Source organism: Crocodylus siamensis, chromosome 8, assembly GCF_052110815.1.
Source record: "Crocodylus siamensis isolate JL-2025a chromosome 8, ASM5211081v1, whole genome shotgun sequence".
Taxonomy (NCBI): Eukaryota; Metazoa; Chordata; order Crocodylia; family Crocodylidae; genus Crocodylus; species Crocodylus siamensis.
Genome location: NC_143402.1, coordinates 16,675,364 through 16,691,355, shown reverse-complemented (window position 1 = coordinate 16,691,355; position 15,992 = coordinate 16,675,364). Strand labels below are relative to the sequence as shown.

General features: G+C 42.6%; 1 protein-coding gene across 3 annotated transcripts in view; it reads left to right on the top strand.

Annotated features, from left to right (window-relative positions):
- Positions 1-15,992, top strand: part of TRPC5 (transient receptor potential cation channel subfamily C member 5) — a 168,393-nt gene that overhangs the window by 114,654 nt on the left and 37,747 nt on the right. For all 3 annotated transcript variants that reach the window (XM_090060210.1, XM_090060209.1, XM_090060211.1), the window contains exons 6-7: positions 6,447-6,769; positions 13,019-13,214. In XM_090060210.1, coding sequence (XP_089916336.1) covers positions 6,447-6,769; positions 13,019-13,214 — 519 coding nt within the window. The remainder of the gene's footprint in view (positions 1-6,446; positions 6,770-13,018; positions 13,215-15,992) is intronic.

Below are 15,992 nucleotides of genomic sequence, written 5' to 3'. Positions count from 1 at the left end.
TTTTTTTCCTACTCTGTCTCTTGTCCACAGAGTTTCTGGGGTTGGATTCTCCTCTCATTTTGGCATGAATCAGGAGTAACTTCATTTTGGTAGGTGATTTAAATCAAGTGTAAAATCAGAACTTCCTGACCTAGAGCCCTGCTTAAACAATGAGACAGTCCTTCCCCATTTCTTCCTTAGGATTCTGCTTCTGCAGACCATACACACATGAAATTATAGTCCAACTTTAGCTACCGATGTTTCAGCAAAGTGCCTGAACCTAACTCTCGAAAATGCTTGGGTCTTCATCTGGATCTATACTTTGTGGCCCAAAATGACAGAACAGATTCCCTGAATCCCTATCTATCCTCTCCCTTTCTCTACCAATTTCTGCTTTTTAATCTGGCTCCATAATAGGATTAGTTGACCACATTTTGAGCTACCCATGTCCATAACACTTGACAGAGATATAGGAACAATGATATTCAGTACATTTCTCTCTGGGCTCAAAAATATTATCTATTCCACTGGTATTTATGTGATTGCCTGAGTGAATATAAGTTACTTGTGTGTCTTAAGTGTCTCCAGGATCTATTAGAGTCTTTGGAGCACAGATTGCCTGTGCCAGTCCCAAGCACAATGCAGGTTAATGACAGGGAGTACTTTAAAAGTTAAGCAGTACCTATGCTATTTGTCTTTCTCACAGTGTCCACTTACAGTCATAAAAAAATAATGTAAAATAAAATAAGGACTCGTTTTCCAACCGAAGCATGAAATGAAGCATAAAGGTCTGCCTTTCCACATGGAATTACATGTGTCCTTTCTTTGTGCTGAATATAATTTTCCCTCCCTTCTGCTTAACAGTGCATTTAACCCTTTGTTGCTCTGTGGCACCAAACTGTCAGAATAATAAAGCAATGTGATCTAGCAGAACTGTGCCTCTGAATGGACTGGGCTCTTGCTGTCTACACCTAACAAATATCCATATTTTAAAAATATATATATATATATTGGAAAGTGGTACTTTTCAAAGGTCCACATTTTGGTCCCTTGTGCAAAGCCTATATAAGCTGTGGCAGCACTAATTGCCATGACTCCCCCCACCAAATTTCTGGAGCCCTGGTGGGGAGCCCCGTGGGCTGGATCACATGTCCCCACGTGCTAGATTGCACAGGTGTGTAGGGTTGTTCGGTGGCCAGATCTGGTGGCGGCCCCTGTGCAGGCCAGGCTGTGGATGGGTCTGGGTCCTAGGGCTGAGCCAATGCACAGGGTTGAGCCACGGCTGGATCTGGCATGCCAGTTTGCGCACATAAACTGACCCCATACTGATAAATGTGCTAACTCCACACTGTATGCAGCCCACAGCTTGGCTCTGCATCAGGCTTCTGGCCCATGGGGCTGGAAGGTGGGGCTGTACTGAGGGAGAGGAGTAAACTCCTTCATCCTGCACCACTGTATGGCAGACATGATTGCTGTAGCTTAAGCACACTGGGCACCTATACACGTGCAGCAAGGCTGCTCTCACATGCTGTAATTACAGTGCGTTGGAGCAGATGCAATTAATTGCTGGAGTGTGGTAATTACTGCTCCCCAGTAGACTCCAGCATCTTGCATATTAGTGTCCCTGTGCTGAGAAATGGTGGTGTGGTGCTTTAACAAAAGCTCATTCAACAAGCTTTAATTAAAGCACCCAGCAGCTGTTTTTCAGTGTGGGGATGCCGGTACATGAGACACTTTAATTACAGTGGCTCTTGAAGTTGCTCCAATTAAAGTGCGGCCCTGCCACCCCTATCCCCAGAGCATATGTATAAATGCCCACTGTTTCTAGAGATCCCAGTAGTGGACATTCTGGTTTACAGCAGTTTCATTTTGCTGCTCTGTCACATTGATTCAACCACATACATGGTGGCAGGGGGAAATGTACTTCCTGTCCCAGGAGAGCCAAAACTTAGATCCTTCCTTACGGTGCTCACTTTCCCAGGCTGTCTTTCCATTTCATAGAAAATTGGGGGTGGAAGGGACCCCAGGAGATCATGTAGTAGTCCAACCTAATGTTCAAAGCAGGCCCATCCCCAACTATCTCATCCCTGTCAAGGTTTTGTCTTAAAAACCTCCAAGGATGGAGATTCCACCGCCTCTCTGGGTAACCCGTTCCAGTGCTCTACTACCCTCCGAGTGAGACAAGTTTTTCCTTATATCTAACCTAAACTTCCCATGGTGCAATCTGAGACCATTTCTCTCCACCACAGAGAACAGTCCAGCTCCATCCTCTTTTGAACCCCACTTCAGGTAGTTGAAGGCTCCTATTCAATCCCCCCCCCCCCGCAGTTTGTCCACATCCTTTCTGTAGTGGGGACCCAAAACTGGACATAGTACTTCAGTTGTAGCCTCATCAGTGCTGAATAGAGGGGAATAATCACTTCCCTCGATCTGCTGGCAATGCTCCTACTAATGCAGTCCAGTATGCTGTTAGCTTTCTTTGCAACAAGGACACTTCCAGCCAGGCAGCTGTGATATAAGCACACATGAGAAGCAAGGAAAGGAATGATTTTGCCATATCCAGTTCATGGTATAAACTCTCCATCTAAACAGACCTACAGTGAGGCTTTCTAAGCCCTGAAGACTGCATAGTGCTGAGTTCCCACTTTTCAAAGGGAATGCCAAGGTAGCTCTCTGAACAAGCAGCTCTGCAACAGCCTCAGAGTGGAGACAGATTATATGTTTTTCTCCTGATGTTCAGAGTTGGGGAGAAAATTAGACACTTGAAAGGTTGATCTTTGAGCTGGGGGCAATAATGATAAAATTGAAGGAAATCAAAAGACAAACAATTCAAGAATGTGAGCTATTTGATGTCTCTCTCCCTGGTCCCCTACACACACACAGCCAACATACATAGAAAAAACACGTCCATAACTGCATACTATCACACATGAAGATGTAAACCACACATAACCAGGCATGTATACAAGCACAGAGTGATGCTCGTACTCTGTGTGAACAGCATACTTATACACAGAGAACTACAATATGGACATATATGCCATCAGTTACACTCACACATGGGTATAAAGCTACAAAGGTGGTCAGTCCCTGCAGGCCCTAAACATCTGTGTCACATCCCCTCTCTAATCCTGGCCTTTCAGTTGGCTCCATATGTCACATAATGATCGAAGAACATCAGCACTCTCAGCCTGCAACCCTGACTTTTCACAGCAGGGCTGTATAGCTCCACCCCGTGGCCCACCTCTTCATGCCTTTGTAGGCTGGTCTGCTGTGCCGGATGTACTTTAGGGTGTTTGGTGGAGCTGAAGTCACTAAGGGCCAGATCTGTATTGATTCTGTAGGTGTCTAAACAGGACCTAAGTTGAATTTAGGTACCTGAATCAACAGAGGGATCCTAACTTGATCCTGCAAAAATACTTTCGTGTCTCTATTTATTATGTACCTCCAGTTTGGCCTGACAATATCTCGATGCCTAGATTTGAGATATTGTACATGCTTAGACGTGATCCAAGTCACCAAAGCATAAGTCCCAGCTAAGCTTGCTGCAGTCCAAATTGGTGCTGGGAAACAACTAAGCTCCACCTAAGTCCCATATTCTTTAGGAGAGGACAGAACATGGAATCATAGAAAAGTAGGCCTGCGAGGGGAGGTCATCTAATCTAGCTTTCCGCTCAAGGCAGGATCATCCCTATCTAAACATGCCCAGTGGCTGACTGATGGTGACAGCCTTCTTGCAGCTCAATATTACACTTTGGAGGAGGAGGAGTCAGAAAGATGAGCATGAGTGTATAGTCTAGTAGTTATGGTAGCTGGAATATGGTTATTTCTGTTTTTAAACAATCACAGTTTCGTGCAAGATGCATGAACAGTCCCGGCAGGAGGGTGAGAAGCCACAACCCGTCACAAGGACAGGAATGCCACCCTTGTTGAACTTCAGAATCACGTTTTCTCTTGCTTTGTTTCCCATCCCCATGAGTCTTGCACTCTTGACTTCCCACTTGACCAGCTTCAACATGAGGGGTGGAGGAAACCCTCTCCTGCATTATCTGGTAGGTCTGCAGAGAGGAGCACTCTCCTGGAAAATATAACACTTGAGAAGTCTTAAATCCTACATCTCCCACTTCTCTGATGAGTGTTCTTGCCACTAGGCTATTGAGTAGGGTACAAGCTGCCTAAATTTTAGGTTTGCAATGCTATGTGGAGGTGCTTTACACTTCAATGAAGATCTGACCCTAAATTCATAGCAGTTGGCCAGCTACCAGACAGCTGTCCTCCAAAACTTCTCTTCCCTCATCAAAGAGATACTTCCTATCACTCCTCTCCACAAATGGTCTCTCCACTTTCGTCTGGATCAAACTCATCCACATACTTTGTGACAGGGACCAGTACCAAACCTTCCTGAGGAACGTGCAATGGTCAGATCTGGAATGACCTGCCCTTGGCAAGCATTCCTTCCCAACACTAGCCACTTGGAGGTTGACTTATGCTTTGAAGCACAGGAGTTTGCAACCCCCCTAATGGTGCTAAACTCCTTTGTAATGCAAATGTAAGTGTTCTTGATAGCTCTACAAATCCATTTGGATTTCTAAGCTCTGGCCTCAATGTTACCTGATGCCAATGAGACTCACAGGTGCATTGTGTGCTGATGGAAAAAGTATTTCCATAAATCATTTCTAAAGGTGTTGCCTTTCAATATCATTGAATACCCCCTTCCCAGTCAGCCTTTACTATGCCATTCTCCATGCGCTTCTGCCTATGTCCTGTCTTTGTCATCTGGGGTCCGAACTAAACAGTGCCTTTTCGGTCTTTCTGTGTGCAGGCATTTTCATAATCTATCTTCCTACTTGTGTTTCCGTTACACTTTGCTGGATTGGGGTGACCAGAACTGAAAACAGTATGCCAAGCAAGGGCACACCACTTATTTATACAGTGTCATTATAGCACAACCCTGAAAAGGTGCCATTTTTTAAATAAAGATTGTGAAATGAAGAAGACCTTGTCAAGAGCTTTTAATAGCAATTGAGTCTATCCTGGCAGAGAGCCAGATGCTGTTACAAGTGTCTAGCCAGCATACAAAGCAGAATTTAAAACGTTTCCTGAGAATTTGCTTTCCAAGTATGTGAGTTTCCCTAATCACCATCCACCACAAACATCTCTCATTGAGGTATTAGCAAGAAGTTGAAAACATCTCACTGGTTGTGAGCATTTTACAGGCCATTTTCAAATCAAATTAACAAAGTCAGTCCATGGTGTTCACGGAAGAAAAGAACAGTTTGGAAATGTCAGAAGCAATCAGAGGCCATACAGAAGTGCATTTGTGCTGTAACTCCGCTTATTCATACTTAGAAGTATTTTGAAACACCAGGCTGCTTTCTGCCCTGACCTTGAAAATGTATGAACATTGTACATGAGTTAGAGCAAAGGTCCCTCAAAACCATCTCCGAATGAAAAGTGTGATGGTGGTTATACCACTTCTTTCTAAAATTCATTAATTGCTATAGAGTGTTTGCTATTTTATGTATACTTTTGCCCCTCTATAAAGAAGTGAATGAACAGAACAAAATGTTAGGACTTAAAAGGCTAAAGAATACTGTGCTGTAGAACGATTTGATTCTACCCTGTTTACTAGTGTAGGTCAATCCAATGGATATAACACAGTTATAATCAGGCTTTTTAATCTCAAATGAGTTGCAACCACTTACATGGGGTTGCACTTGGCTCAAAGACTTTAAATGCATTACAACCACATTAAAATGAGTTCATTTTATAATTGATGTGCTCATATGTATCCAGCATTCCAGCTGTACTTATGACCTCTGCTTAAGTGGCTCTCCTAAAATTACCATGACAAATTAACTAATAAGAAAATTAATGGGAATAAAGCTGGGAGGCTGGCTTTAAATAAGAGGAAAGATATATTTCTCAAATTGAAAAGTGCATCCATGTTCTTTCCTGCTTGCCTTTATCTCCAACCTGCCCATCACATACTCTCTCAGCACTATCTGGAACATGTATTAAGGAGCTGGAACTGAAAAATTAAATAACTGGAAAAGGACCAAAACTGGAAGCTAGAATCTGATAAAAAAGAATTTGAAGCCTTTTGAATTTGTCTGGGTCGGGGGATTCTAGTTGAATCTGGGGCTGTCGCTGAGCTACTCATTCCCATTCTGGATCTAATTTAGAAGCTGCCAGCAGGCCATATGGCATTAGAGAAAAAGTTGATCTCACATCTGGGGATAAAACCTAGTAGGAACTGTTTGTATGATAGCTTCATTGAATCTAAACCTGAGCTCTGGGCATTAGTTTCAAGCTAACAGACCTAGACCTGAACAGCACCCTTTTTGGGTCATGAAAAACTGGTTAGTGTTAGTGCATAATGAAAAGCTATTTACGGATGTAACTTTTAGGACTGCATCAATTTTTAACTGCATCATTCACTTTCATACTCTTATTATTTCTTTCAGTATAATGGCTCCCGTCCAAGGGAAGAATGGGAAATGTGGCACCCGACGCTCATTGCAGAAGCCCTCTTTGCAATATCCAATATTTTAAGTTCCTTGCGTCTCATATCCCTGTTTACAGCAAATTCCCACCTGGGACCCTTGCAGATCTCTCTGGGGCGCATGCTGCTAGACATTCTCAAATTCCTCTTCATCTACTGCCTGGTGCTTCTGGCTTTTGCCAATGGACTGAACCAGCTTTATTTTTATTATGAGACCAGTGCCTCAGAGGAACCCAACAACTGCAAGGGGATCCGATGTGAGAAACAGAACAATGCCTTCTCCACGTAAGATCCTTCTCCTTTCTGTTTTGCAGACTTATTTTCTTGGTCCCTCCTCTTAACAATCTCCGCACCCTGGCTGCCACTGCAGTGAAACTGTTTTTATTTATTCATATGCAAACATCACACCGGCTGATTGGTTATGTAAGGAAGGGGTGAGTTAACTGGGGCAGGCACTCTGCTGAGCTCTGCTAGTGAATTCAGTCCTTTTAGGTCCAGTAAAGGCAGTCAGTCGTGAAGCTGGAGACCATTTCCAGACTTCAAATTCTCTCCCTATGATGGAGTATACGTGACCTGTGCATTGTTAAGGGAGTTGATGATAAGAATCATAGAAACTAGAAATTGAAACACACACTACTGCCAGGTCTTCTAATCCATCACCTTGCCAATACAGGTTGCTTTTCCTACATATATGCTGCAGGATATTTTAGTAATGTCCTATGCATAGTTTCAGTATCCTTAAGAAAATCATGTGAGCACTCTTGCAGAAGGAATGGTTTTATCTGATTTGTTAGGGGAAAATGAAGAAAATATAGCACAAAATAGAAGAAACTAACATACACAATTAGGAATATGATAGTAAATTATAGTAATATAAAATAATATACATTATGGCCATAACAGCCACCTATTCAATGGATTCAAAGAGCAAAATTGTTATCTGGGCATACAACTGACAGAAGACATAGCACAAGTGATCCAACTAGTGCAAAAGTCTTATCTCACCTACACTGGATTTATATCTATGTAACATTATTAACCACAATTATTTTATTTCTACTGAACTGAGATGAGATTCACTGAGGTCTCTTGCTGGAAATGCTGGTCCAGTATTGAGGTGCTGAAATACAAATTGCTATGCGGACAGCTGGCATTGTTACCAGCACACTGAAAAATAATTTGAATTGTCTTTTTAGTATATTCATTTTAATTGACAACAGTAGTAATAATGATAATAATCAGCACCAATCCAATTATACTTGGTACTTTTACAGTACTTAAAATGCAGTACAATGGAACAAAAATGAATAATTCACAATTCAGTTTACTGCCCACATAGAGCAAACAAGAAAAACAAATTATTATCAACCACTTGATACTGAAGCAAATAAAACTCTCAGTTATGCCTGCAAACTCTCCGTATATCTTCTGCCCAAATGCTTAAGATTAAGGAAAGGATTTGCAGCATGTTCATAAAGTTATCAGACTGAAGCCGTGGCAAATGTTAAATGTACAAGGGCAAGACAGAGAGCAAACACTCCAGTTTTCCTGCCAATATTTTCCCTTTTAAAAAGCAAAGAATCCTTTACCCTAAAAATCAGTCCTCCCCTGCAAGAAGCAGTAACTCCCTCGTGATAAAGGATTCCTGACTCCATTGACAGGTTGCCGTTCTCCACTGCATACTCTAAAGACATGGCTAGATGACTTAAACCAATATAAACCTGGAGAGAATCAGTGAAGTGAACAGAATTCCATGCTGTCGGTGAAGACAAAATTAAGGGCTTCCATTTTATCCTAGTTTAAGGAATTTTAATACCTCTAATGATATTTTATATGTGGTGCTGTAGCCAAGCAGTTAAGGCATCTTGCTACAGTTTCATAGTCCTGCTTTGGATTCATGCTACAGGGTGCTCCCAGGTGACCCAGCTGTCAAAGGGGACCTGGGCATTCAGGCTAGAGAGGCAAAAGGAGCCAGATGTGATGCTTGCCATAGTGGTCCTTTAAATACCACTGGCTGCAGAAACCAGTGTGCCTTAAGCACACTAGCCTAATGAGGTGTTAGGCTCGGAAAGTATTTTGACCTGACTTGCAAAATATTTTGTGCTCGCCTTGCATCAGTATTTAACTAGCACTATCTCTGGCGCTGAGCTGATGCTTTCACAGCATCAGCAGTGGGCAGTGTTTAATAAGTGGCAGTCTTTCAGTAGACTGGAGGCATTTAAGTTCAGAACCAGAGCCAGCCACCCTGGGAACTGAGAGGTACTAGTGTGTTTTAATGTCAGATTTTGGATTGGGCCCAGCTCAGTTACAAACCAGTTTGTTTGATTCAAGACCACAATCAGTGGAAGAGCCACTGATGGTTCACTAAGGAAACAGAACATGAGGTCATCAGGGAAAAAAGTGATTTTGAAGTTTCTAAGAGGGTGTAACACACAATGGGGAGTTAAAAATGCTATAAAATTACTTAGCAGAAAGTGTACAGATCAACTTGACAAAGCCCTTGGAAAGCAGACCACTTGTTCTCCCCCATTGCCATGCATTTACCATTCATGCCAGTGAGACTGCAGCACAAAAGGAAATTTGTGGGGGCTCCGCCTGTAAGGACAGAGGCTTGTTTAAAACAAAATAGCAGTGGGAGGGGAAGAACATTAGGACCGTGGTCTCTTGGCAGGGGGCAGAATACATTGCAATTGCATTTTTTGTTTGAGCCTCACTTAAGAAGTTTATTCAACATGTTCTCAAAAGTTTAAATAGTCATTACAAACACCCCTAGTGCAAGCTGACATTTCACTCCTCAAGCAGATGCACAGCAGGTGCTATTTGCTAAGAATTGAGCAACCTGCAAAATAGGAAATTATATCTTTGAGTCGGGAAGAATGAGTGAGTGCCATTGGAGTGAATTCAAATCAGCCCTAATGTTACCTCAAATTTGTGCCTGTTAATTTCATCCCTAATGGACAAAGGCAGGCAAACAGCTTCCAACGAGGCCCTTCGATACCTAACAGTGTTACTAGGCAGTCACATAATAAGGCCTCATTTTATAAAAGAAGGAAAACCGGGCTGCTGTTGTTGTTTGTACAGTTTATTTACAATATTTACTGTCACATCGCTGCTTATTATTCTCCAAGGATGGGTTTAATATCTTTTGGGAAGGAATTTTCTGCAACACAAGTGCAGCTCCTAGAAAAGTAATATTCCTTTGCGACAGTGATGACATGATGCCATTAATAATTCAAGGTTTTATGCTTTGGCCTTACCATGCTTGAGAAAGTGGAGTGTGTCTATTGCTAAGGCCGACAATCTGAAAAAATATATTTACTACCAAGGCTCAGGCAACCAAAGGAGGGAAATGGAAAAATGAGAAGAGGAGCAAGTATGAGAGAGAGAAAGAGAGGAATCCAGTTACTGTTTTCTGCAGAATCATTCCTCCTTGAGAGTGACACTAACAACTGGATTGCCATTTTCTCCAAGACACTGCAGTGTAACTAGAGGTTAATAGTGCTCCTGAGAGCAAGGCAGGCACTTTCTTTTCCTTCGCTGTCTTTACTGGAAACTTGGGGTTTGGATATTTCTCCCATTCAATTCTCAAAGCTCAAAATCCAGAGATTATCTGACAAGAGGATAGAATCTCTCTCTCTCTTTTTAAAGATGCCTGTCTAAAGCTCCTTCAAAAGTGCTTCATTATGGGCATGGATTTTCAGTTCTGATCCATTGACACACACTTGTGGGAAGCATAGGAATGGACTGCGAAAGGCGGAGGAGAGAATAATTAAATCTTGTCTTTATGCAAAGTTGCAGAACCCAGTTTCTGTCTTTTTCCTGGAGAGCCTGCATTACCCACCCCTTGTCCATGCCAAAGAGCTTCTTACTCCATGAGTAGCCCAGTTCATGGCACTGTTGAGAGAGTAAGGCTCCTGTCGTCCATATGAAGGGTTCACAATTTGGCTCCCAGGATAGAAACAGGGCATCAGCAATGCCTGCCTTTGCTTAGACACATTAGCTGCAAATAACCTAATGGTACAAGTGTGTGTGTGTGTGTGTGTGTGTGTGTGTGTGTGTGTGAGAGAGAGAGAGAGAGAGAGAGAGAGAGAAACAGAGAGAGAATGTGTGTAAAATATAGCATTCCTTCTTAACCTATGGCCAAGTTTTCCTCTCAGGTGTAATGGCACAAGTCCAAGTACCAAGTCATTCACATTAAAGTACTTATTATAGTTTAATACAAGTGTGGCTAAGAACCAGAGGCATAAATAACAATTTCTGTGCCCTGGGCAGAGCTGCGGTTGAGCATGCCCCTTTCCCTTTCAGTACCCTAAATGGTAGCCAAAGAGCAGAGGTCAAAGCCCCCAGCTGCTTGTGCCACAACAAAAAGTCCCCATGTCCCCACTGCTGCCACTGCACAGGGTCCCTGGAGCCACCGTTCTGGGCTGGTGCCCCACTTGCCCCACCCTGGTTATATTATTGCTAAGAAGAGAATATCTCCCTAAGCCTGAGGTGTCTTGAACAACCACCTCTCGGCCCACGCTCCTACTTGAAACGGATGGGTAGGTTGTAATTCTGCCAGGTACAGCTTAAGTTCAAGCCAAAACAGATTTTTCCCCAGGATGCTTTATGGTGAATCATCCAGACATAAAGCCCCCCAGCAGGTCCTTGGTGATCCCTGTGCTTCAACACCCATTTATTTTGGATGGTTCATTCTTAACCTTTTCCTTTTCCGCACAACTGGGTTTGTCCTTGCCTTTCTCTCCTTTTCTGATTTTTTATCTAGTTGAATTGGACAGCTAGTCCCTTTTATTAGCCTCCTGTGGACTCTTGAACATTTTTTTTTTGGCTCCATTTGATAAGAGTTGGGTTACGCAGCTGGATTTATTGGCACACCATTTATTATAGGTTGTAGTCTTATGATGATAAGGTTCCCCATAATGACTGTCTTTAATGACTTCCTTATATATTGATTTTACATGCATGACACATGCTTTACCTTAAAAATTATTAATCCTTATTCTGTTTTTAAACATTCTTTATTCAATGAAAAATCCTCTTGCAGAATTCAGGTTGCTGAAATCATTGGGTGTTTTGCTTTAATGGAGACTTTATAATTTGGCCCATGGTATAAAATAATTAGATTGTAGTGTGTGCATTAAAAATGTTAAAGCACAAACTCCCCTGTTGATAATAGTGGTGTGAGTGCTAAAGAATTCAAAAGGAACCTGGGCAAACACCACAGATTGCTAGTTTTTCAAGCTTAGGCAAAATAGCATAATGTATATTTACTAGTTTTTACTGTAGTATTTTTTTCACGTGTCTGCTGACTCCAGGCCAAAAAAACCAAAGTCTTAAATGCAAAGCACCCATTTTTAGAGTCTTGCCACAACAATACCCAAGTGGCATCATGTTTCGGAATGCTGATTATGTATTTGCTATGATTGCAAAAGGTCTGTTGTCTATGGGTGAAGCCATAGAAACCTAGTATGATCTCATCAGCTCTAGACCTAAGTGAGGTCAGGTCGACTTGGTCTTTGGATGGAGGAGTCATAAGAAAAACTTGTCATGCTGTATTAATTAGATGACACAGTTTCTCCTGACTCAGTACTGATCAATTGTTCCAATATTATCCTGCAATGTGGCATGAATTCAGGTTCCTGACCAATTATGATGGTAGAACCCAGAGTAAGAATCCTAATCCCACTATCCTAGTTAAATTTCTGCTGAGGTTACTGCATGCTCTCTATATTAATCCTGGAGTTTTAACAGGATATAATATTCTTCACCTTCTGCCTTTAATGCAGCATAGCTGTGAACTAGTAAGATGTGGCCGTTTTGGATGTCAGTGGTAAAGAATGAGCTTACTGCGTATATAGTTTGTACAACTGTGCCTGATGAAGACACTGTGTAATAAAGGGAGGTGTTATGACCTGTGGTTTTGGTTTGCCCAGACTGCTGCTGAATTCTTTAGAACTCACACCACTATTATTAACAGGGGAGTTTATGCTTCAACATTTTTAACGCATGTGTATAATATATATAATACCTCCCTTTATTACACGGTGTCTTAATCAGGAACCGTTGTACAAACTATATATGCAGGAATGCTCCTTCAAATATATATATTATCTACTCCTTTTTGCTATATATATCATGGCAAGGAGGACCAGATAGTCTGATCCTGTGTGTGTGTGTGTGTGTGTGTGTGTGTGTATGCATGCATGTGTGCACACACATATATTCAGGGGCAGTTATGAACTTGGGCATTGCACCCTCAATGGACAAGAGCATCCCAAGTGCCAGTCAACACTCAGAAGAGGGCAGACACCAGTATAATCAAGGCACAACTCTCTCTTCCACACGCCCTTCCCCTCAAAAGGGGAAATAAGTGTTGCTCTTTTGCATACTCAACCCAGTGCAAAAGCAGTGCAGACCACTTCAGTACTCACCTTCACTACAGCAAGGCTCATATAGCCCTCTGCAATCAGTATGAGACCTAAGTATGTTCCTTCTCCCAACAACAAGTATTAATGTGCCGTTTGTCTTTTGCAGACTTTTTGAGACCCTCCAGTCACTCTTCTGGTCTGTGTTCGGTCTGCTGAATCTCTACGTCACCAATGTGAAAGCCCGCCATGAGTTCACCGAATTTGTTGGGGCCACCATGTTTGGAACCTACAATGTTATCTCCCTGGTTGTGCTGTTGAACATGCTCATAGCCATGATGAACAACTCCTACCAGCTCATTGCTGTAAGTGCTCTCCTCCTCTTCCTTTTCTGATGTTCTCTTCTGCAAGATGTGTCTGCTTTACACGTAGCACATGCACATCTCAGTATTTCCTGACTAGCGGTATGCTGGAATTTCCATTCACTAGGCTGAATCTGTTAAGTTTCTAGGCTCACATGGGCTGCTACGTTCAACTCTAATGCTATGTGATTGCAGCGGGCTATAGCCTGCTAACTGTCCTTGTCTTCTCTGATTCTCTACCTCAGGAGTATTAATCACTTTGTCATTAACAGCTTGCTTACTCCATAGTACAGAAGAAACACAGAATGCAGCGGGCTGGTTGCATTTTCAAATGTTTCTTCACTCTTTATTTTACCTGTTTTCTGGCGTCCTGTTCCCTCATTCCCAGTGTTTCTTAGCCAGAGCCACCTTCCTCATTTGTGCAAGGGACCAATCCTGTCATTTTGATTCCATAATAGTCCTGTAGAAATCAGTCCATTTCAAAGTGAAATGCAAATCGATTCTATAACTGCCTGTGCCTGTGGTGCATCTCTGAAATCAATGAGTCCGAGAGCATTTGTGTAGAAAGCAAAATCTGACCTCAGAGTTGTCACACACTGTGGACCCAGTTGCAGACTTTTCCAGTTCTCTGAGGCACATTGGGTATTCGGGTAGGACTTCAGTAACTACAGTTACTCAGTCTATGATCCTTGAAAGGCACTGCTCTGTGTTTTGTTAAGGATCTTCAGTTAATTTCCACATGAGCCTAAAGGGAGCCTAAACCTTGTGAACATGGTGTTCAGATAGGTAAAAAGCAGAGAGGGAACGTGTCAGTTTGGTTGATTATCATCCCTGGCTCTTGATGTCGTAGGGTGGTGCCGTGTTGGATGGTTTGGGAAAGGGAACAAGAGCCAAAGGGCTAAATTCTATTTTACTTCCTGTTCCTAAAGCCTAAGAGCACACACACTGTCATATAATTGCCATTTTGGGGGCTTACTGTTGGTTTTTCAGTTCTGGATGCGCAAGTGTGCGTGTACCCACTGAGCACGCTCAGTTGGACAGCTGGGAAATGAAGTAGAAGGGTCCAGGTACTTTCATAGGGCTGGGCAGGTCCTGACATTGTGGGTTTTCTGTGATGACAGAAGCCCAAAATGTGTCTGGTAGAAGTTTGTGCCCTCAGTCAGCCAGTCAGATAGAAGCATGTGGGAAACGTATGCGGGGGCAGCACAGGGGGAGCTCCCACCCTTCTCCGGACATATATGACAGTGTCGGGACTCTGTTTGCTTGCTTATGTCTGCATGCTCCAAAGACAGTGGCCAGTGCTCACAAGCTAGTCCCAGCTAGTTGATCACACTGAAAACAGACCCCTCCTCTGAGACTTCATTAGTCTGTGATACGTCTGAACCTGTGATCCAACTCCCATTAAAGGAGTGGAAATATCGAAACCCTTAATCTTGCTACCAACTGGGAAAATGGTTCGTGGCAAGAATATACTGTTTTTCAGCCTGCGTCAGGACTTTTATAGTGTCTCTCTATTCAATGCGTTCCCTTTTCATTTCTGGAATCACTGGTGTGGGATATGGAGAATACACAGGCAGCATCTTTGACATGCTTTTGCATCCTCTCTCTGTTTGGCTTCAGATAGGCTTCACAAAGGCCAAATCTGAGAAGAGAAGCATTTGCTGCCCACTTAGTTATTTAATAATCCTTATTCTCCTATTAAAAGAGTTCCACTCATCCAGCAGAACAGTGGGGGGCCGACCTTTTTGCCAGCCACGCTATAAAGCAGTCCCACACCCCCACCAAATGCCACTCTGATTCCCTTCCCCTGCCCCATCTGCTGCTCTGCCTTGTGCTCCCTCTCCTGTACTCCCTGCCTGATCTGCTGCTTTGGTTTCTGCTCTCTGCCCTATCTGCCACTGTGCTGCCTTTCTCCTCTTTGATCCGCCATGTGCCGCACACTGAGGCTACCCATGCCACTTGTGGCACTCATGATGCAGGTTGGCTACCTGTGCAATAGAATAACAAAAAGAATACCATTTAACTTAGACAGCCACATATCATAAATAACCAATATTAGAATAATTTGTAAATAATTCATAAATTGAAAATCGTTGTGCATGGAGCAACCAGAAACAGTGAATACTTTGATCATGATCTCTGTCTGTTTGCAAAAGCTCTGTGGTCTAAGCACTAAACTCATCAAGCTCTAGCTAGGCAAAATCATTGTTCCCTGCCATGGCTCATGACGGTAATGCTTGCAGTAGCTATGTTGGGAATGGTATAGATTACTTCTTTGTTACTTAATCTGTAATACAGCAATACCCACTGAGCGCAGTGACATTTGCTGGGAAAATATAAAAAAGAGATAATCAGCTCCAAGCTGTCCTGATGCAGCACCACTGAGCCTGCAAGTGGCTCATTTTTTAAATACTGACATTTCTTCATTTGTGCCTTACAGTATTCCTTATGGGAAGATGTTTTTCCTCTATGTCTTCCAAGGGTCACAGAAGTGGATGTGTTCCCTGTCTACTATTCATTAACATCTGTTGAGCTTTGTGATTATAGTTCATTTTCTTAACCTGTCTTTACAGAGAGTAACTAAACCTTCCCGGTTCTGCATTGGCTGCTCCATAGAGCATCTTTTCTTAATAGCCTTTTTCTTGAGGATGTACAATGAAGACATACAACAAGCACGGTGCTCAGGAACCAGGAAGTGGTGCTGTCCCTCTCATGAAATGTTTCAAAGAAAAGTCACATGCCGGTCTCCAGAGTAGACTGAGAACTTGCTTGCAAAATGAA